This window comes from Colobus angolensis, unplaced genomic scaffold (assembly GCF_000951035.1).
Source record: "Colobus angolensis palliatus isolate OR3802 unplaced genomic scaffold, Cang.pa_1.0 Scaffold54, whole genome shotgun sequence".
NCBI classification, from domain to species: domain Eukaryota; kingdom Metazoa; phylum Chordata; class Mammalia; order Primates; family Cercopithecidae; genus Colobus; species Colobus angolensis.
In genome coordinates this window covers 4,461,094-4,482,952 of record NW_012118932.1, presented here as the reverse complement: position 1 = coordinate 4,482,952, position 21,859 = coordinate 4,461,094, and the positions used below count along the sequence as shown (strand labels likewise).

The 21,859-nt window shown below is 40.6% G+C and overlaps 1 protein-coding gene and 1 pseudogene across 9 annotated transcripts in view; one reads left to right on the top strand and one right to left on the bottom strand.

Moving 5' to 3' along the window:
- Nucleotides 1–430: 430 nt before the first annotated feature.
- On the bottom strand, nt 431–10,927 carry LOC105525541 (annotated as a pseudogene).
- Nucleotides 10,928–10,985: 58 nt separating this feature from the next.
- OPA1 (optic atrophy 1 (autosomal dominant)) overlaps nt 10,986–21,859 on the top strand; it is a 96,777-nt gene continuing 85,903 nt past the window's right edge. For all 9 annotated transcript variants that reach the window (XM_011961224.1, XM_011961220.1, XM_011961223.1 and 6 more), the window contains exon 1: nt 10,986–11,251. In XM_011961224.1, coding sequence (XP_011816614.1) covers nt 11,220–11,251 — 32 coding nt within the window. In that variant the 5' untranslated portion in view covers nt 10,986–11,219. The remainder of the gene's footprint in view (nt 11,252–21,859) is intronic.

Sequence of the window (21,859 nt, the reverse complement as noted above, 5' to 3'; positions counted from 1 at the left end):
GACTTAATTTTAACTGTACACCTTCATTTAGTTGGTTTCTGGGAAGCAACTGCTGCCATTTTGGTAGTTCTCTCAGTATGAAAAATAAAATTAAGTCATTCTGCCATTATAGAGAGTGTGGTGGTTAATTGTATTAAGATTATTAAGATTGGCTGGATTAAGAGATAACATGACAGCTGGTAAAGCATTACTTCTGGGTGTATCCATGAGGATGTTTCTGAAAGAGACTGGTTTTTGAAGCAGGGACTGAGTAAGGGAGATCTTCCCTCACTCAATGTGGGCAGGCACCATCCAGTCACCGAGTTCCTGGACAGAACAAAAAGGCAGAGGAAAGGAAAACATCCTCTGTCTCTCTCTTCCCCTCCCCCTTTCTCCCCCGGGAGCTGGGACACCCATCTTCTCCTATGCTTGGACATTCGAAGTCCACATTCTCCCCATTCCAACCAGAAACTGACACAAATACTATCCTGGCTGGGTTGTAGCCAGTTTTCCTAATGTATGTGCTGCTTTCCTTAATTATTTCCTCCTATGTCTTCTGGCTGTAGGACGGCTCAGTGGAATCCATTTTGTCAACACCAACAATGAGCTGTTTCACACCCTGTGTGTAAGGCAGAAGGGTACGGTCTGTCCGTTCTTGGAGATACCAGCTTCAAATCTGCCAACACCAGCAGCAACAATCAGGACAACACAGACAACCCGATACGTCCCCGTAATCATGTTTTTGATAAAGTCTCTCTGGCCTGAGGCATCAGCGACAGTCACTTGCCGGTCTCAAATTTCCACAGGGAGGTATCAGTGGTAAGTAATATCACATTCCCACTCAGCCTTCAGTTTATCCAGCACCCAAGAAGAGTGGAAGAAGCCCTTTCCCATCTCAGCAGCCTCCTTCTCAAATTTTTCAGCGGTTCTTTCTGATGCCACCACATGTGTAGATTGGATGGCTAGTAGTGGTGGACCTGCTCGAATCTACGTGCCCAATGGTGACAATGTTGATGTGGGTCTTTTTCTTTCCCATTTTGGCTTTTAGGGGTGGTTTTCATGACACCTGTGTTCTGGAAGCAAACCTGCTGCAATAGGAATCTATCTGTATTGATATACATATATATGTATTCCTATTCTTACTGTAAGTAGTGCTTTTGGTGGCGGAGTTAGGCAATCTAAACAGCACTCTGTGTTTTCCGCTATTGTTCCCAGCTTTACCTGTGGTTAAGTTGGCCATGTGACTAGGCTGTGGCCCACAGGATGTGGGGAGAAATGAAGTAAGTCATTTCTATGCCAGTCCTCACAAATCATCTCAGACAATCCTCCGTGCTCTCCAAAGTGACCTTGGAAGCCACATGTTTCAGATGGAGTAGCTGGGAACAACCTGGGTCTTCAGTCTCCTGCCTTTGCAAGAGCTCCCAAGGCACATCAGACTGCCATGTGAGACGGAAAGACCCTGTATTGTGATTAAGTCCCTGAGATTTGGGGGTTTGCTTGCTCAAGCAGCGTATCCCATTCTATCTCAAATGATACAATCATTGAATGTACACTACGTGTCTAGCACTACTCTGAGTGCCCATACATTAACTAATTTTATAACGAGATACACATATTAGCAAATATCATAACATCATGGTAATAGAATGATACAGAAGGACATGCCTAAAATGGCCCTTGAACCCCACATTTACCACACATGTCCTTCCAGTATTTCTTCTCCATTCTTTCTGCTTGTCTAAATCTCACCCTAAATTTCATTTCAGTTAAGGAACAAAGCGGCAAACTAGATATGTTAAAGTAAAAAGGAAGAAGTTCTAGTGTGTGTGTTTATTTTATATAAACATGTGAATCCAACCTATTTGCTAAGAGCTTCTTGAGAGCTGTGGAGTGCTACAACCTCTCCTGCTGATATAGCCTGGCAAATTGACTGCAGAAAGTGGATTAATTTTGCCTTCTCTCAACACAAGCACCACTGCTGTTCAGGTGGGCCTCCAAACGGGGAGATAGTAGGTCCCGTTGTTCTGGTGGTGTTTGTGAGTTGGATCAGGATCAGAGCAGTTGTCGTAGGAGATAGCCTCACTTTGGTTTATCTTGGCCCTTCCTACCACCAAGGATTCTTAGGACCACACAAAGTATGAGAGAGAAAGGAGACTGTCAACAGCTTGTGACAATGAGCATCAAAGATACGGGAGCTGGTCCCTTGGCAAGGCACACAATTTGACTCACTCTTACAGAGGAGGGCGCTAGCAAGCTAGAAACTAGTTTGGTATAGGTACTACTAAGAAGAATTACCATGCGAATTTCTCAAAGCCTAGTATATATATTTTTTATTGTACAGGCCAAGTTACAGAATAGGATGAAGGTGGGGATTATGTTTTTAGTCTAAAACGGAAGCAAAGAGGAAACGAACCAGAGTGTGAGCCAAAAATACCTCCAAGTAGGGGGAGAAAAACCTCAGAACTGGGGGGTGGGGAGGAAAGAAAGGGAAGGTACAATTTTGAACATGACATTGGCTTAAAAGATTATAAATTGTAAGAGGCATAGAAACCTCAAAACAGAAAGAAAAAACTAAATTGCAAAAGCTTTTAATGATGGGAAGGTTGAAACAGAGTGAAGAAAAGCAGTGGTGTGCTGCTCAAACAATGGTGTATGGGTAAGTGTTTAACAACGGGCTCTTCCAAAATCAGTGTGTTCATATGCACGTTTCTTATAAATTTTACTGTGAATAAATGCTTCATTACTATCAATCCTATCTATTTCAACAAAGAAGCTGCTCACATCGTTAACCTATGAGTTTAGCTCTGACATGAATATGGGTTGTATTTTCCTGCACATTAGTGAATAAGAGAAAAGTAAAACAATGAAAACGTACATTAGGAATATTTAAATTAATGAAGATGTGCAAGACTTCTTTACTGAATTAGATAATAGTTTTCAAATACTGAGAGAATATTTTCTCAATTCTCTCTGTTATTCATAATGTAAAACCACAGACAGAATACACTTTAAAATTTAATCTGTAGTATTATTTTTTTCCATCACTTTCTTAAGATTAGATGATCAACAAAAAACAAATCAAGCCCTGATTTGTAGTGTGTGCTGATTTCTACGGTGGAAATACTGCCACCATAACTAGTTTCAAGCTATACCAGCAACATGTCACTGAACACCGAGTTAGAAAGAGAGGCGCAGTAGTACCTCATTATATGTATAGTGTTTCCACCATACAAACGTAATGCACGAAAGAACCAAGTGCATAGAAAATAGTTCTTTATGCTTAGTAGTCACAGGTAATCTCTGAAGTCCCCCAAATTTCTAGCACTCCTAATCCCTTCGAATCTGATGAATCTGATTATGTTTAGGTGGCATGAATTCTTTAGGAGCCTGAAACCTCTCAAGAGAGTGTTAGGAAGGGACACTGAAGGGAAAACACTTACCTCTTCCTGATCTCTAGGCCTGTTTCTCCTCCCATTTTTGCTTCTCCAAGGCTCTCTCTCTTCTACTCCAGGCCTCCCAGCAAAACCTGGTTTTCTTATAAAACCAGAAGAGCCTTGAATTGCCAGCATTTCTCCTGCTAACATCCCCAAGGCAAGGTTACAAAAGCTGGCTGTCTTTTCAATGAGGTCAGAAAAGAGAAGTCTGGAAAACATAACATAAATCGAGAATGTATCTCACTTCAGGAGTTGGTACAGCTGAAGCAAGGCTTCAGTGTGAACGCTGACAATGGGGCCACATGTTCTCGGCCAATAACGTATTAGATGAGCAATCCCTGGCACAGTTTTTCTAATTGATACTAAAATACCTGAAAAGACTTTGTCATATATATATAATATATACATATATACTTATATATTTATACTTTTCTCTTTTTTTTTTTTTTTGACAGAGTTTTGCTCTTGTGGCCCAGGCTGGAGTGCACTGGCATGATCTTGGCTCACTGCAACCTCCCCCTCCAGGGTTCAAATGATTCTCCTGCCTCAGCCTCCAGAGTAGCTGGGATTACAGGTGCACACCACTACGCCCAGTTAATTTTTGTATTTTTAGTAGAGATGGGGTTTCACCATGTTGGCCAAGATGTTCTCCATCTCCTGACCTTGTGATCCGCCCGCTTTAGCCTCCCAAAGTGTTGGGATGATAGGTGTGAGCCACCGCGCCCGGCCATATGTATACTTTTATATACATATACACACATATAATATATACATGTATATACTTACAATATATACATATCTACTATATATAGTATATATACTATATTATATATACATATATACTATACTGTATATACATATATACACTGTATGTATATACATGTATATACTTATATATACATGTATATGCTTACATAGAAGTATATATACATATATACTATATGTATACATGTATATACCTACAATATATACATATATACATGTATATACTTACAATATATGTATATATTAATAACATAGGTATATATTTTATGTATTACATATGTATATATCTTATATCTAATATATATATGTATAACAAAACCCTCTGGCCAGAATCATAAAGGAACAATCACTCTGGAGTGGAATTAAAGGGCATAGTTACGGTCAATACATACTTCACTACACACAAATAAAGGAGGGGCTGGGCGCGGTGGCTCAAGCCTGTAATCCCAGCACTTTGGGAGGCCGAGGCAGGCAGATCACCTGAGATCAGGAGTTCGAGACCAGTCTGGCCAACATGGCGAAACCCCGTCTCTACTAAAAATACAAAAATTAGCCAGGAGTGGTGGCGGGCGCCTGTAAGCCCAGCTACTCGGGAGGCTGAGGTAGGAGAACCGCTTGAACCTGGGAGGCGGAGGTTGCAGTAAGCCAAGATCGCGCCACTGCACTCCAGCCTGGGCGACAGAGTGAGACTCCATCTCAAACACAAAAATAAAATAAAATAAATAAATAAATAGTAGGATGACAAGAAAAAACAAGATGATAGCTGTAAAAAATATGTATCAAATAATAGAAGGAGATCTCATATGTAGAGGAGTAGCCTAGTACCTGGCACACTAAATCAGTATTTACTATGCATATAATCATAATAGTTGCTATAATAGAAAGATCCGAAGGAAGACTGTATCTCTGAATTTATTACAGGGACAAGAAAAAAAATCAGACAATAAGTTGGCATCTTCAGTATAATGAAAGAAGCTTGACCTCTAAGATACAAGCACAGTAAGCAATACAAATAAGTAAAGGAAATATTTCACGTTTTAAAATTCAAGAGTAAATCTTTAAAACTACTTAAAAAGCAGGAAAAGGCAAAAGTGTCACTGCAAAACAAAATGAAATTTGTGACATGCAGTAGATTCCAGAAAAGGTATAAAAATTGTTTTTTTTAAAAATGTTAAATATAGAAGATTTCTAAACAACGATTAGAAGTACAATTTTAAAACTACAGCTAGTTCCAGGTGTGGCTGGATAAACTGATTCTTTCCTCCCCTTTCCCCACCCCATCACACTCACACATTCCATATCAGAGATAAATCATTACACAGAATAATCTCCCCACAAAGAAGTCTGAATCCTCACCAGAAGCTGTGCATGTGGCAAAGGGTAAATAAGTTTGCTGACCAGTTGACCTTAGAATAGGAAGATTATCCTTGACTATCTAGGTAGGTTGATCAAATCACACGGATGCTTACATGTGGAAAGCTGAGGTGGAAGGGTTAGCATTAGAGTGATGTGGTGTTAGAAAGATTTGACCAGTCACTGCTGGCTTTGAAGATAGAAATGAGCCACAAGCAAAGAAATGTGGGCAGCCTCTCAAAACTAGAAAAGGAAAAATAAAAAAAGATTCTTCCCTAGAGACCCATTTCTTATTTCTGACCTTCAGAACTATAAGATCATAAATTTGTTCTGTTTTAAGCCACTAATTTGGGGTAATTTGTTACAGCAGCAATAGGAAACAAACACAAGCCGGAATAAATTCCACATAGCACACAAGGCTCTTTGCCTTTTATGCTCACCTTCTGCTCCTCATCTCTATACTAATGAGGCTGCCTTCTGTTGGGTCCATTTCATTTTGCTTCTATATGCTTCTTTGTATCCTTTTTTTTAACAAAAAAAGATACATTTTAAAATGTTTATAATGTAAACTTTCAATACATGCAAAGCGAACAGAAAAGTATAACGAACTCTCATATACCCACTGCCCACCTTCCATGGTTATTAACGTTTTGTGATTCTTGCTTCATCTAACCCCTACCCACTTCCCATCCTCCTCATGTAATCATTCTTCATAATTTTTTTAAAATGTAAAATGTACATATACAAATCTAAAATTTTAAATGAACAAATCTTCGCTATCCATTTTGACAAATGGATGTGTTCATGTAACCGAGACTGCTATCATGATATGGAACATTTCCATGTTTCTAGAAAGTTCCCCAATGTTCCTCCCCACTCTCCATATCTATTTTTCCTGGTCTAGAGTATCATATAAATTTAGAGTATACTCTAAATCAAGCTTGTCCATCCTGCAGCCTGTGGGCTGCATGTGGCCCAGGATGGCTTTGAATGCAGCTGAACACAAATTCACAAACTTTGTTACCATTTCTTAAAACATTATCAGTTTTGACCAGGCACAGTGGCTCATGCTTGTAGTCCCATCACTTTGGGAGGCCAAGGCAGGTGGCTCACTTGAGGTCTGGAATTTAAGACCAGACTGACCAACATGGTGAAACCCCATCTCTACTAAGAATACAAAAAAATTAGCTGGGTGTGGTGGCGGGCACCTGTAATCCCAGCTACTCAGGAGGCCAAGGCAGGAGAATCACTTGAACCTAGCGGGCAGAGTTTGCAGTGAGCTGAGATCACGTCATTGCACTCCAGCCTGGAGTGTTTGTAGGGTACAAAAAATTAGCCAGGCGTGGTGGCATGCACCTGTAATCCCAGCTACTCAGGAGACTGAGGCAGGAGAATCACTTGAACCCAGGAAGTGGAGGTTGCAGTGAGCCAAGATTGCGCCACTGCACTCCAGCCTGGGCGACAAAGCGAGACTCTGTCTCAACAAAAAAAAATGTATATATATATGTATATCCTCAGACTAGGGTTCATAGGAAGCAACTGTAAATGTTTGTTAATGAGGATTATAACATGCTTTTCTGAGGGCTGGGGAGAGTTTGATAATGATGATGGTGCAAATATGTGTAACTGCAGCTAATTGTTGGCTTCTCCAGGAAACCACAGAGGAAGAGTACAGTGTTAAGGAACTTGGAGATCTCCCAGGAAGAACTTTGCAAAAGCTTTTATGTAAAAATGTAAATATAAAACTTATGAAATCAATTTTAAACATTTCCATTTCCATTCACATCTCTCATTACCTTCCTTTCTGAAAATTTCTGATTCGTTGGATAATTCTGAAAGAGTCCCTTTTCCTGCTAAGGTAAACATTTTGAGTTTTACCTGGTGAATTGCTCAATTCCTAGCTGAACATAAAATTTTAGTTTAAAGTAGTAAAATTATTTCATGACTTCTGGATCAGAAAAATATTTTTAACATGTTTTTACAAGTAATTAATACACAAGTTCAGAGTACGAAAGGGTTTACAATACATGTAAGTCTCCCTCCCACTCATGAACCACTATCTTCAAGACCTTCCTTGACTCTGCCCTTCACTAGGGCTTATCAGCTCCAGTGTTTCCATGGGTCAGGCATGTAACATAAATGAGTAATGCAAGTGTGTCTGTTGTATAATGTCATATTAAATTGTATTCTTTCAACATCATATGATTTACTTGCATACTTGTGTTCTTTTGCCAAAAAAAAAAATAAACCAACTCTTTCTCCTTGTTTTGGAAATGGCTGACCCTCTCAGTCCTTCATTTTCTCTCACTTTTGATACTGTAACTATCCAACAGGTTCTTCCTGCTCACTGCACAGACAAAATCAATTCACTGAGACCATGGCATTGCAATAGAAAAAGAGAAGGCCAGCCTATGCAGGAGAACTGGAGTTCTCACTCAAATCCATCTCCCTGAGGGCTCTGAGGTTAGGGGATTTTATGGACAATTTAGTGGGCAAGGGGGTAGGGAATGGGTGCTGCTGACTGGTTGGGGATGAAATAATAGGAGAACATTCCTTGGGTACTGAGTCCACCTCTGGGTGGGGCCACAGGATCACCTGAGTCATGAGTCATAAGTCTCTATGGAGTGAGTCTGAAAGATACCACAAAAAAACAGGCTTAGATTCTATAGTAATGATGTTATCTATAGGAGCAATTGGGGAAGTCACAAATCTTATGACCTCTGGCCACATTGATTCCTGAGCAGTAACGGACTATAGAAACTATACCTACATCTTAGCACAGTTCAGGCCCCTCTCAAGATCCTATTCTCTTGGCCTTTCTTACAAAGGTGGTTTTTGGTCCCTGAGCTAGGAGGTAGTTAGCGTTAGGAAGTGGCTATTATAATCCTTTCTTTCAAGTTAAACTATAAACTGCATTCCTCCCCAAAGTTCATTTGGCTTAAGTCCAGGAATGACCCAGGACAGCTTGGAGGTCAGAAGGAAGATGGAGTCAACTACGTCAGATTCCTCTTGTCATAATTTTGCCAAGGCAGTTTCAATACAAGTAGTAGTTCCCTTTCCTCTCGATTTTTACTAAGAAAAGTAGAAGCACAGGCTTCATGATAAATAGCAATTGATGTGTTCAGTTTCAGAAAGATGAGGGAGTTTGACCTACTGGAGAGGACATGAGTGCCTGAAGGATAAAACTACTATTTGGCTCCTGGTTCCAAGACATTTTTTGTATATAAGAATTGAAGGTTGATGTTGTTAGGCATCCTGATATTTTTATGATTTTTTTAAAATGTGAAATTTCTTGATTTTTATTTCGGCAACAAATGTAGTTTTTGTTTTGTTTTGTTTTGAGATGGAGTCTCACTCTGTCACCCAGGCTGGTGATCTCACTCTGTCACCTAGACTGGTGATTTTTCTGCCTCAGCCTCCTGAACAGCTGGCTAATTTTTTTATTTTTAGAAGAGACGTGGTTTCACCATATTGGCCAAGCTGGTCTCAAATTCCTGACCTTGCAATCTGCCTGCCTCGGCCTCCTAAAATGCTGGGATTACAGGCATGAGCCACTGTGCCCAGCCCAAATGTAGTACTATTTTTAAAACACCGGATAGGCCAACACCGTTCAAACAAAACAGGTCTGTGGGCTGAATTTGATCCAATGGTGGCAGTTTTATTATACAACAGTTTGCCCTTTTCTCATGGCAATACTATGTATATATGGGAAATTATTCGTTATCAGGACATACAGACCTAAAGCATAGGTTTTCATGGCTAGTATGGATGTAATTTATTGTCTAGTTCCTATACATGGACATTTATACTGATTCCACTCTTTTGCCATTTCATACAGTAGAGAAATAAACATCATCATGCATACATCTTTGCATATATGGGAATGATTCCACAGGATAAATGCCTAGAAGTAGAATTGCAAAACAAGGGCTTCATAAAACATAATGATAACCACATATAAATGGTGATGGAGGTAAGTTTCTCCTTTTTGTATGGTTAAAGTCTTTTATCCTTAATTTTTCTTTTTTGTTGTTGTTGTTCAAGTCTTTTGGTTTCTCTTATTTTGTTTTCTAAAATAACAAGGAAGTAATGATTACAAAGACACTATTTGTACAACCCTACAATCCCAGAAGATCTACAGTTTGCACAGGTGGGTACAGCAAGTTGCTAACTGGACCTGCCATTGAAACAGTCACCACAATAAACAAAGAAAATTCCAAGAGTCCTGCATTAGGGAATTGTACTGCCAATGACTAGGTCTACACTTGGTGGTATTGTGAGTGCATGGGTCCAGACTTATGATTCTGACAATTAAGGGAAAAGGAATTTTCTTTATGCTCTGTGTATTTGTGTATGTGTGTGGCATGGGTGGGTTGGGCGTGGGGGGGGTAGTGAGGAGGAGATGAAAGGTGCTTGAAGTAAAAAGGATGCACAGGACCCTTTGATTTTAGTCCCTAAAAATTGGCTTCATAACCTTTCACAGGCCACATCCCTTTTATGGGCTCTAGTTTCCTTTTAAAACATAAAAGGTTTGTGTTGGAAGGGAAAAGGAGTATTTAAAGCCATGAAGCCGACTTATATTACCTAAGGAGAGAATGCAGATAGAGAGGGAGAGGAGCTTAAGATGGCTGGCTGACCTCTGGGCCTGTCCAACATTGAGAAATTTGGGAGGGGAGCCAGCAAAGGAGCCTGGGAGCAGCAGTTCCGGACAAAAAGGAGAACATGACATCCAGAGAGCCAAGAGAAAAAACGGTTGAAGGAGTGCTCAGCATTGGCATCTCAGCTGAATGCTGCAGCAGGCTCAGTGGCCACAAACAATAGGGAGCTGGTGGAGGCCTTGACGAGGACCATTTCAACAAACTGATAGGCTTAAAATCCAGAAGAATGTTTGTTTAAACAGTTAATGAACAAATCATTTTGACGCCTTTTATAAACCACACAAGCTTATTCCAAACCCGTTACTGGCCTAATTGATTGAAGTCCCTTTCCGACCTGATCCTCAGAGATTCTAAGGGACTTAGCCTAACCATGACTCTTCCTCCTGCTTCTCACCTCCCAAGATTGCCCTCAGGATGTGAAAGTGCTTTCAAACAAAGATGCCCAACAAAGAAGGTAGGCAAATGTGCAAGAATTAGTTTGTATTAATCTATCACTGTATTTCACCTTGCACTCTCCTTCGTGCTTCGTGCTTCGTTTCCTTCGTGCTCCCTCAATATCCAACTCTTAATAAATTCATGGCTCCCGGTGAGCATTCATCACTTCTGATTCCACGCCTTTAGCCCTTCCCGTCCCCGCCCAACTCTCGCTCCCTCCCCTGGCCAAATCTCTAACCCGCAAGGCTAATTCTGAATTCCAAACCGGAAGCAAGAAGGCGGGGCCACGTGAGAGGCGATGGAGTGCGCCAGTCCGTTCCCGATGCACTATGCGCATGCGCTAGTCCCCCGCGGACCGTTAGTGCTGCCCTCCTAGAGAGGGTGAAGGGGTTGTTTCCGTGACGGACTGAGTACGGGTGCCTGTCAGGCTCTTGCGGAAGTCCATGCGCCATTGGGAGGGCCTCTGCCGCGGCTCTGTGCCCTTGCTGTTGAGGGCCTCTTCCTGGGTCATTCCTGGACCGGGAGCCGGGCTGGGGCTCACACTGGGGCTCCCGCGTGGCCGTCTCGGCGCCTGCGTGACCTTCTCGCCGGCGGAATGTGGCGACTACGTCGGGCCGCTGTGGCCTGGTAAGTACAGGCTCTAATCTGGCCCTGTTAATTCTGGGGCCTCTTCGGAGTGGGGTTGTCTTATCTCTATCTCCAAAATGTGCAGATAACTCTCAGGCCAGGCCGAGCGCAGTCAGAGAATTCCCAGATGTTCTTAAGGACCCAGAATGACAGGAGCCCTGCCTGGGCTTACGTTCGGAACCGGCTTCAATTCTGGCCCTTGTCTCTGGCCCTATCCGACCCGAAAATTCTGGACGCCTCTCAATCTTGGCCTGTCTCTATTGTCCTTTTGTCTCTGCCCTTTACACTCTTGTGTCCTCAGTGTTCTGTCTGTCTCTGGCTGCCTTTTTTGCCTTTTTTCTGTCCTCTCCATGCCAGGTTTGGCTCTGTCCATGAGTCACCTCTCTCCACATTTCTCCTAACTCTCGCTGTCTTCTTTTACTTCCATTTCCACGCCATGCGTACATTGCATCTTCAGGTATCTGGGCTCTTCTGTCGGGTAAAGGGGCGTCCGTCTCTTTCCCTAGCCCGCTGGTAGGAGTCAGAACTAGAGCAGTGACGCACACGGTGTCAGAGATGGTGATTCGAGATGCCCTTTCAATAGCAGCTTTTTTCAGTGTTTAGGGAGGGAGACTTGCTTTTTGATGCAAGGTGGTGAACGTGGCACCACCGTTCAATCATTGTTGCCCTGGGCTGGTTTAATTCTAAATAGAAAATCAGAGAAATCTTTTCATTTCTCTGTGTTACTATAGGCATTGTAATGAGATTAAATTGGATTTTATAGGAAATTTTGTTTTAATATCCTTAGACCTTCAAGCTTAGCTCATTGTTGAAGGCATTTGGTAGGAAGTAATATGCATCTAGCAAAATTGGAAAAACGTGGTTTTCCTGAATTAACTTCTAAACACTTGTCTTGAATTTTTTCCAGACCTTTTCAAGTGTTGTAGATAATTTATCGTGTTTATAAGGAATGGAATGCATTTGTTAGTTTGTTTTTTTTGTTGTTTTGAGCCGGAGTCTCGCTCTGTCGTCCAAGCTGGAGTGCAGTGGCGCGATCTCCGCTCACTGCAACCTCCGCCTCCCAGGTTCAAGCAATTCTTCTGTCTCTGCCTCCCGAGTAGCTGGGATTACAGCGCCCATTACCACGCTTGGCTAATTTTTGTATTTTTAGTAGAGATGGAGTTTCACCATTTTGGCCAGGCTGGTCTCGAACTCCTGACCTCATGTGATCCACCTTCCTCGGCCTCCCAAAGTGCTGGGATTACAGCCGTGAGCCACCGCACCCGGCCCAATTTGTTTTATATACTGGAGTCCAAAATGCAGAACTAGATGAGATACAATAGTTAACAGTGTTGGTCAATTAGAATTATTGCATAGGTATTTTTAATCTCATGGAATTTTAGTCTTTGAGTAAGTTCACAGCCCTTGGTATTAAAGTAAGTTATTTACAACCTTTGCATTTCTACTTCTCGATATTTAGCGAGGAAACATATCTGATTTTCTTTAAATAAAAAGAGAAAAGACTGCAGAAGATAGCATTCTCTTAATTGCTCTGTTGGAGCAATTAAGATGTATAGGAAGAACTGCAAAGATGGAGTTTTAAAACAAACTGATTTGTAAGTGGTATTTATTTAATTGGATGTCATTGGGCTAAATTATTTCTAAAGTTACCATGGATACCATTGAGTCATGGCTTAAAAATGTCTCCTGGTGAGGGCACAGTTTAGCCACCTAAAGAAGTAGAAATGTGGGAAGCCAGAAGCCCCAAACTCTGGAATTTGTCTTTTGCTATAGTTCTTTTGCATGTTGTGAAAGAATACAGTTAAATTCCTGCTCCCTAACAGATGAGAGCATAAGCATTGTTTTTGACATACATATATAAATGCGTGCTCATGGACATGTGAAAAGATCAATACTAACATTTATTTGGGTGTAATAAATAATGTGTGTAAAATTATTTTTAAAAGAATTACTTATCAGGAAATGATATATTGATTAAAAGTGATGGTCATTGAACAAGAGAGTAGTTGATTTCTAGGGGAAACCTATTTTGCATTATATTTGATTTTTAGTTTTGACTGAATATTGAAGTCTATATTCAAAATTCTTTTCCTTTAGAACTGTAAAGGCATTGCTACATTTTCTTCTAGTGTAGTTGTTTGGTGCTGCTGAGAATTCTCATGACAGGCTGATTTTTTCGTCTTCATGATTATCTCGTTTTTCCCATCACGGAGCCTCTTAGGGTCTTTATCCATTATACTAAATTTCTCAAGGCTTGGACCAGGTGTGGGTTTGGCTTTCTTTTCTTTTGCTACTCATGTGACTTGGCTCACTCAGTGGGCCTTTCCCTTTATCTTTCTTCATTTCTGAGAAGTTTTTTTCTCTTATTTTTTTATTTTCTTCCTTTCATTTTTCCTGTTCTTTTTCTTTCTAGACATCTCTGAGGTGGATAGTGGTCCTCTTAGATTGATCTGTTATATCCGTGATTTCCAAAATAAGATCTTTACTCATCATCTGTTAAACGGAAAAGCATACATATACCCTATGTATGTATGCACACTTTTTAATTTTTAAATTATGTATGTATCTGTACTAATTATTTACATTGTGAGTCAACCCTAACATAATCTTAAAGGATAAGATACAAAACATACTGCATCTAGAAGTTTCAGTACTTTCTTCCTGAATCCCAGTAGATCCTTTTGTTCATCCCACGGGATGCCTTCCGCCCCCATCCTCCCGCTCCCTTTAGATACCACATTCCTACATCTTTGCATAACTTAACTTTCCTTTTATATTTTTCACCTTTTTTCTTTGCTTTTTATGTCCCAGGAAATTTCCTTAATTCATTTTATGGTTTTACTGTTGATTTTTTTAATACTGGCCATTGCAACTTTATTTATTTATTTATTTATTTAACACAGGATCTTGCCATCTTGTCCAGGCTGGCCTCAAACTCCTGGGCTCAGGTGATTGTCTCACCTTGGCCTCCCAAAATGCCAAGATTACAGGCATGAGCCACCCCATTAGGTGGCAACTTAATTTTTTTATTTTTATTTTTCCTTTTAGAGGGCACCTAGCACTGAGCATTGCAACTTTCATTTCCATGAACTTTTAAAAACATTTATTAAACTCTTAAAGACATGTTTAATTCTGTACACTTTCTATTGTTCTTTGATTGCTGTTTTTGAATAACAACAAGGAGTACGCCTTGGCATTTTGATATCCTCTTAATAGTCACAATAATAGTTCCCTTGGCGCACTGTATATTCTCAAGTCTTAAATGTTTTGTATGTAGCTATACATTGACAGTTGAATGGTCTTCCTCCAACTGGATCAGCAAGAACATAAAGAATCATTTAGCTGGTACAAAGCTGCGACTTGTGAATTCCCTGTTAACACCAAAGAGACGTGTGAGACTCATAGTGAAACTAAAGATGACTTGTGAGTTCCACACTGAGACCAAATAAGTCTTTATGATGGTGACAGAGAGTGTCAATGGCTAAAGTTTTGGTCAATCTCTCTAAATTGAGGTGCTGACCAAAATGGGAAACTTAACGATATTAGACATAATTTTGAGAAACATGGGTATGTAGATGGTAATGGAGGAAATGGGTGTAGATGAGATTGCCTAGCGAGAGTGAGAAGTACGTTAGGTCCAAGCCCTGATGAGTTCCCAATGTTTCCAAGGTAGTTGAGGATACTGAAAATGAGCGGCCAGTGAGATAGAGGTAAAACTAGAGACTGCCCAAGGAAGAGGAAGCTTCAACAGTGAGGAGGTGTCAACGTTGTCAGGAATTGCTGAGAGGTTAGATGAAACCCGAATTGAGCAAAATGGCCATTGGAAGCCTGTGGTGCCCTCAGTAAGAGCTGTTTCACTGAAGTGATAGAAATGGAAATCAGGCCGGGCACAGTGGCTCACTCCTGTAAATCCAGCACTTTGGGAGGCCAAGGTGGGCGGATCACCTGAGGTCAGTAGTTCGAGACCAGCCTGGCCAACATGGTGAAACCCTGTCTCTACTAAAAATACAAAAATTAGTCAGGTGTGGTGACGAGCGCCTGTAATCCCAGCTACTTAGGAGGCTGAGGCAGGAGAATCGCTTGAGCCCCGGAGGTGTAGGTTGTAGTGAGCAGAGATAGAGCCATTGCACTCCAGCCTGGGCGACAGAGCAATACTCTGTTTCAAAGAAAAAAAAAAAAATGGAAATCAGGATGGTTTGGCTTTTATTTTAATAAAGTAGCTAGATCAGGGAAATAGGGTACTTTTTTTTCCCTTTTAAGATGAGAGATAGCCGGGCGTGGTGGCTCACACCTGTAATCCCAGCACTTTGAAAGGGAGGATCGCTTGAGCTCAGGAGTTTGAGACCAGCCTGGGCAACATAGCAAGACCTTGTCTCTACTAAAATTAAAAAAAAAATTAACTGGGCATGCTGGCACACACCTCTAGTCCCAGCTATGTGTGAGGCTGAGGCAGGAGGATCACACTTGAGCCCAGATAGTCGGGGCTGCAGTGAGCCCTGATAATGACATTGCACTCCAGCTTGGGCAACAGAGCAAGACTTTGTCTCAAAAATAAATAAATAAATAAATAGCCTGTCCCACAAATAAATAATAAAGATGGGAGGAGAGATTTGACTTAAGATTCCTCAAAAGGCAGGAGGAAAGAGAATTCCAAACAGCGATTCACCTTTATTGGGAGGAAGATTGCTTAATTTTATGTGAGGGAGAAGAGAATTGGTGGAGATACAGTAGGTGAACAGCTTTTATATGAGGAAGTTGAACATGTGTCATTGTAATAGGTTCCATTCTCTGTGAAGTAGAGGACAAGGTCATCTACTGAGAGTTGGGGGAGATCAAGAGAGATAAGGGGATATTAGAAGAGCTTGAAGAACAAGAAATACTCCTAGCAGAGAATGGAAGAATGAATTGCTAAGAGAGATGAAGTAGGATTGTTAAGTAATTTTGAGGGCCCTGTTGAGATGTGCTTGCAGTTGGGTGTGATTTTCTCCAGTAGTGCTTTATTTCCCTGGGTACAGGCATAGAGAAAAACAATAAGGCTCATGTAGGGTTTGTATTTTGTTGGACAAGTCAAACACAAAAGTCAGAGGACAAGGGAGTTTAGAATATTTGCAAAAGAGTTATTGAAATGATGAACCATATAATCTAAGGTGGATAAGTGGGTGAATAGATAAGGAGGATGTGAATAGGTAAGGAGAAGAAAGAAATACCAGATTATTGATTGTTGACAGTGACTCTCTAATACAGCTATTATGCCATCTTAACTGATTAAGAAACTAAGGCTTTAGGAAATTCATAATCTGCCCTAACTGCGCAGCGAGTAAGCAGTGAAAATGTGATTGGAACCAGAGTTCTTCTGACTCAGTAGACTAAATGGATGTAAGGATGTAGTTGAAAGAAGGGTGAGCTAAATGTGGAACCATGAGCTCTTTCTCTGGTTGATACGCCTGTCTGTAAGTGATAACACTGAATAAACCCTTGTGATGATTAGTGACTTTCCTTTGTCCTTCCTCCTATGCCTAGTCTGCCATTCCCATATCTGCTTTTCCCTTTCCTTTCTCATTGCTGCCACCTAACTTTAGGCTCTTCCCCTTGCATCTGGGTAACTGAAATAAGATCAGCTTTTTGTTCCCCTTCTGATCCACTTTGACCTAACATTATCTTTACTATTTTCTTTAAATTACTGCTTCATTAGTCTTATTCTACTCAGGAACTCTCTGTAGTTCCCCCTTGCCTACAAAAAAAAGTTGAGCCTCAGCCTTGTATTCAATGACTGTTCAATTGGATATTCAGTCCAGTTTTACTCCTCATATGAGCCTTCTATGCCAGCTCCTTGGATCTTTTGCCCTTTCATTGTCTCATCTCTGTGCTCTTCTTTCTCTTTTTTATTTTATTTTATTTTTTACATTTTTGGGTTTTTTTGTTTCTTTATTTTTGTTTATTAAACTTCCATCACACTTCATCCTGTAGAGTTTTGAACTAGAGCATGGTGCATTATCATCCTGGGGCTCTGGAGGAAGTGGCAGGGAATCTAAAATGTCACTTTCGCTTCTTATCTGGGGCCACATGTATTTCTGCATCTGCTGCTTCCCACACTCTTGCCCACAAGTGTCACTTGTGGAAATAATTTGAGATTTACTGTCTGGCTGACCCTAGTTTCAATCTCTTTTCCACCATTTGCTAGTCATTCTACCTTACGCAAAACATAGTATTAAAAGAAAACTTTGGACAAGTTAAATTTGACGGAGTTTAATTGAGCAAAGAAAAGAAATGATTCCCAAATTGGGCAGTCTCCAGAATCACTGCAGATTCAGAGAGACTCCAGGGGTGCCTCATGGTCAGAACAAATTTATAGACAGAAAAGGTAAAGTGACCTACAGGAATCGAAATTGAGACATAGAAACAGTGAGATTGGTTACAGCTCAGTGTTTACCATATTTGAACACAGTGTGAACACTCAGCGGTCTATGAGTGGTTGAAGTATGGCTGCTGGGATTGGCCAACACTCAGCTGTTACTGCAGATGTATACTACTCAGTTAGGTTTTCAGTTTTGTCTTCCTATTAAGCTAGGTTGGAGTTTGTCCACAAGGATTCAAATATAAAAGTACGGAGTCCTTCTCAGGCCATGTTTAGTTCGCTTTAACAATTCCCCCCTTTTGGTCAGCCCCTCAATTTAGAGAGATTGACCAAAACTTTAGCCATTGACACCACTCTCTGTCACCATCATAAAGACTTAGTTGGTCTCAGTGTGGAACTCACAAGTCATCTTTAGTTTCATTATGGAGTCTCACACATCTTCTTTGGTGTTAATAGGGAATTCACAAGTCGCAGCTTTGTACCAGCTAAATGATTCTTTATGTTCTTCCTGATCCAGTTGGAGCAACACCATTCAACTGTCAACGTATAGCTGCATACAAAACATTTAAGATTTGAGGGTATACAGTGCGCCAAGGGAACTATTATTATGACTGTCAAGAGGATACCATCAAAATGCTAAGGTGTACTCTTTAATTTCTTAAGAAATGAACTGAACCAAATTAGCCAAGTTAAGGTTCAGATAATATAAGCAGTTCAGCAGCATTAGGGTCTAATTGGTCAGAGTCTTCATTTGGAGTATGATAGTGCTTAAGAGCATAGTTCGCTGTAAAGTAGCTTGACTTAAAGAGGTAATTGTTTTCATTGTCACACTGGTAATACAAGTCATCATAACTTGCAAACCTACTAGAAGAAATATAAAGATTAGAAACCCTTGGAAAACCCAAGTTTGCCATTCACCACTTAGGATGCCTGCAAAGCAACTGTTAGTTGCTCCTGTAAATATATCATGGGTTCCTTTCTCTTGAGAGATTCCTTTAATGTACTTGGTGGCAGTGTCTAAGGAAACAGCAGCATCAGCCACCTTTTTAATTAGGCTTTCTGTAGTAACAGAATCAGGGGAGAGATAAGTACAAAATTCAGTTTTGTTAACCACCATATAAATAGGCCTCCAGCTTGAGCAAAAAGAAGATCTAAGACTGTATGCCCTAACATTAAGTGTTTTTGTTGAGTATGTATGTTGTCATGTCCCTTTCTGAGAGTAGCTTCTACCCATGTGAAACCCTGGGAGGTCTGATTGGCTACAAAATCCAAGATTTTTCCCAATACACACATTAGCTTTGAATTCTGTACAAACGGACCTTCACTGCCACCAAGAGTGAACCCCCAGGAACCCCACTGGAATCTTTTCCCAGTAGAAACTAGCTTATCCTTGTCTATTTCGAGGCTAGTGCTAACTTCATTTTTTGATCATTTTGGCCTCCAATTATAAGAGCTATCATGAGAATTTTCAGGGGAAGCAATTGGAAAGGCAGGAGCAGGCTAGCAAGGAGGCAAAACAGAATATGCAGATTCTCCACAGACCCAATATAGACCCTCAGGGGTTGGAAAAAGGGGCCACCTAGTTGTATTTGAGCAGGGATCATTCAAGTTTGTTCAACCATAAATCTGTGTAGCTCCTGAATATCATCCAGTGGGAAATTTACTTTTCTGTGACCCCTTTATAATATGTTGTAAGGGTGTATAACCACATCTAGTAAAAGGAGACACTACTGGATTTAATCTGGTTACATTATAAAAGCAATCACTCATACTAACATAGTAATTCCCAGATCTTGAATGTGTGATGCCTGCAAGCCCAATATACATTTGGCAGACATCACTTAGATTGGTTTTTTATATTTGGTGTGATCAACTTATCAATTGAAAAAGAGTGTTATTTTTAGTGAGTGTAGGAAAGCAAGTACTAGTGATGTTTAGAGTATCAAGAATAGCTTTCCATTCTTCCCTTGGAGTTTCAGGGTGACTCACTGGGAAACATGGAGGGGCACTGGCACCCATGGAATCATTTCCTGATTTTTTGGAATTAGCCCACAAATGCAATAATTACGCTAGAGCGTAAGCTCGAGCTGAAGCCATCCACTGATTATGGTCCCATGGATTTTTATGTTAGGAAAAGGAAAGGATTAGGGCAAAAAATGAGGAAAACAGAAAAACACATGAGGCTTTCATGGTGGTAGAGAAGTCTTGATCCGTGATCTTGAGAAAGCTATCTGCAACCAGGATGCTGTCTGCTTCTGGGGAGAGATTTCCCTGGTCAGCTTTTCCTTAAAGTCTCCAACACGTGTACAGTTCCAGGAGTCTGAAGGGACCCTTTTGACCTGTGAGATGTGGACCCACGGTTCAAAGCCCTGAAGCGTCACTGCACTCTGGGTGGTGAGAAGAACTTGGTATGGTCCCATCCAACGAGGTTCAAGAGTGATTTTCCTCTGATGTCATTTCCAGAAGGCCCAGTCTCCAGGTTCCAGACCATGGAGTTGATTGTCCTCAGTTGGTGGATGTCGAAACGCTTCCTTTACCTGGTGGAAGTATACTTTGACATAATACATTAAAGCCTTGCAGTATTTAGTCATATCAGAATTTAAGAGAGCAGGAGAAGCATGAGATGCTATTATTAGGGACATGGGCCTCCCAGTGACTATTTCATAAGGGGTCAATTTATGTTTTCCAACAGGAGTGAATCTGATTGCCATTAAAGACAAAAGGTAGTACCTTTGGCCAAGGCAACTCAATTGATTTAGTTAACTTGGCCAGTTTCAGTTTTCAGATGCCATTTCTCTTTCAACCTTTCCAAAAGACTGAGGGTTATAAGGACAATGGTAATGCCACTGTGTCAGTAACACCTTATTTAACTGCTTTATAACTTGCCCAGTAAAATGAGTTCCTCTATCACTGGAGATTTTTAGAGGGATCCCCCATAAAGGAAAAACATTTTCTTGATAATTTCTTAGCTGTGGTCACAGCATCAGCTTTCCTACATGGGAAGGCCTTTATCCAGCCAGAAAACATGCAAACTATTACAAGAACATACTGATATCCCATTGAGGGTGGTAACTGAATGAAGTCCATCTGTAAATGTTCAAATGGTCTGTCAGGTGGGGGAAGTATACTACCTCAGGTTTTTCCAGGATTATGAGTTTGACAAGTCAAACATTGATTATAAACCATTTTAGCAATTTTGGAACAGTCACCCCACCAGTACTTTTTCATAATTTGGATCATTTTGTCTGTTCCATGATGAGCTGTGGAGTGCAGAGCTTTCAGTAATGGAAGATTCAGGGAGGACCAGGTGGCCGTCCGGGCCCTCTGTGAGTCTTCCCTTCATGTTAAAGTTACATCCTTTTAGATACCAATTTTGTTTTTCCAAATCAGATGCATTGGACTGTTTATTAAATAGGTCATCATAAGGAATTTGGCTTAGATTAATCTTATAGAGTTCATTCAGATTGCATATCTTGATGGTTTCAGCACTAGCTGATTTAGCATAAAAATCTGCTAAAGCATTTTCCTGATATTTGGGTTCATTTCTACAAGTATGAGCTTCAATCTTAATAACAGCAATCTGCATTCATAACGGGATAGCAGAAAGGAGCTCATCTGTTTGGAGTCCATCGTTGATGGGGATCCCACTAGAGGTGAGAAACCTCCGTAGTTTCCATATCGTGCCAAAATCACGTACTGCTCCAAAAGCGTATCTACTTTCCGTAAATATTTACTGACTTGTCCTTAGCTATATGACATATTCAGGTAAGGGCAGAAAGCTCTACAGGTTGGGATGAGTTGAATTAAGAGTTCCCTTCTCTGTTAACTCATTTTTGATAGTAACAGCATATCCTGCCTGATTTTTTTTTTTTTCTGAGTTTTTGTCATAGGACCCATCAACAAAAAATAATAATTTCAGGATTATCCAGTGGCGTATCTTGTATATCAACACGAGGGGCCACTATTTCTGACACTGCACTTACACAATTGTGGTGTTCACCATCATCAGGCAGAGATAACAGAGTGTCTGGGTTAAGTAGATGACAGCCTTTTAGATGAAGATTAGAAGGAGATAGGAGAAGTAATGCGCAAGATGTTAGTCTACTTGCTGAAAAATTCTGGGTTTGATTGGAATTTAATAGACTCCACAGCGTCTGGGACTTGCAAATTAAGTTCATTTCCTGTAACCAGATCTGATGAAGCTTTTACCAGCTTGGCGGCTGTGGCTACTGCTTTTTTTTTTTTTTTTTTTT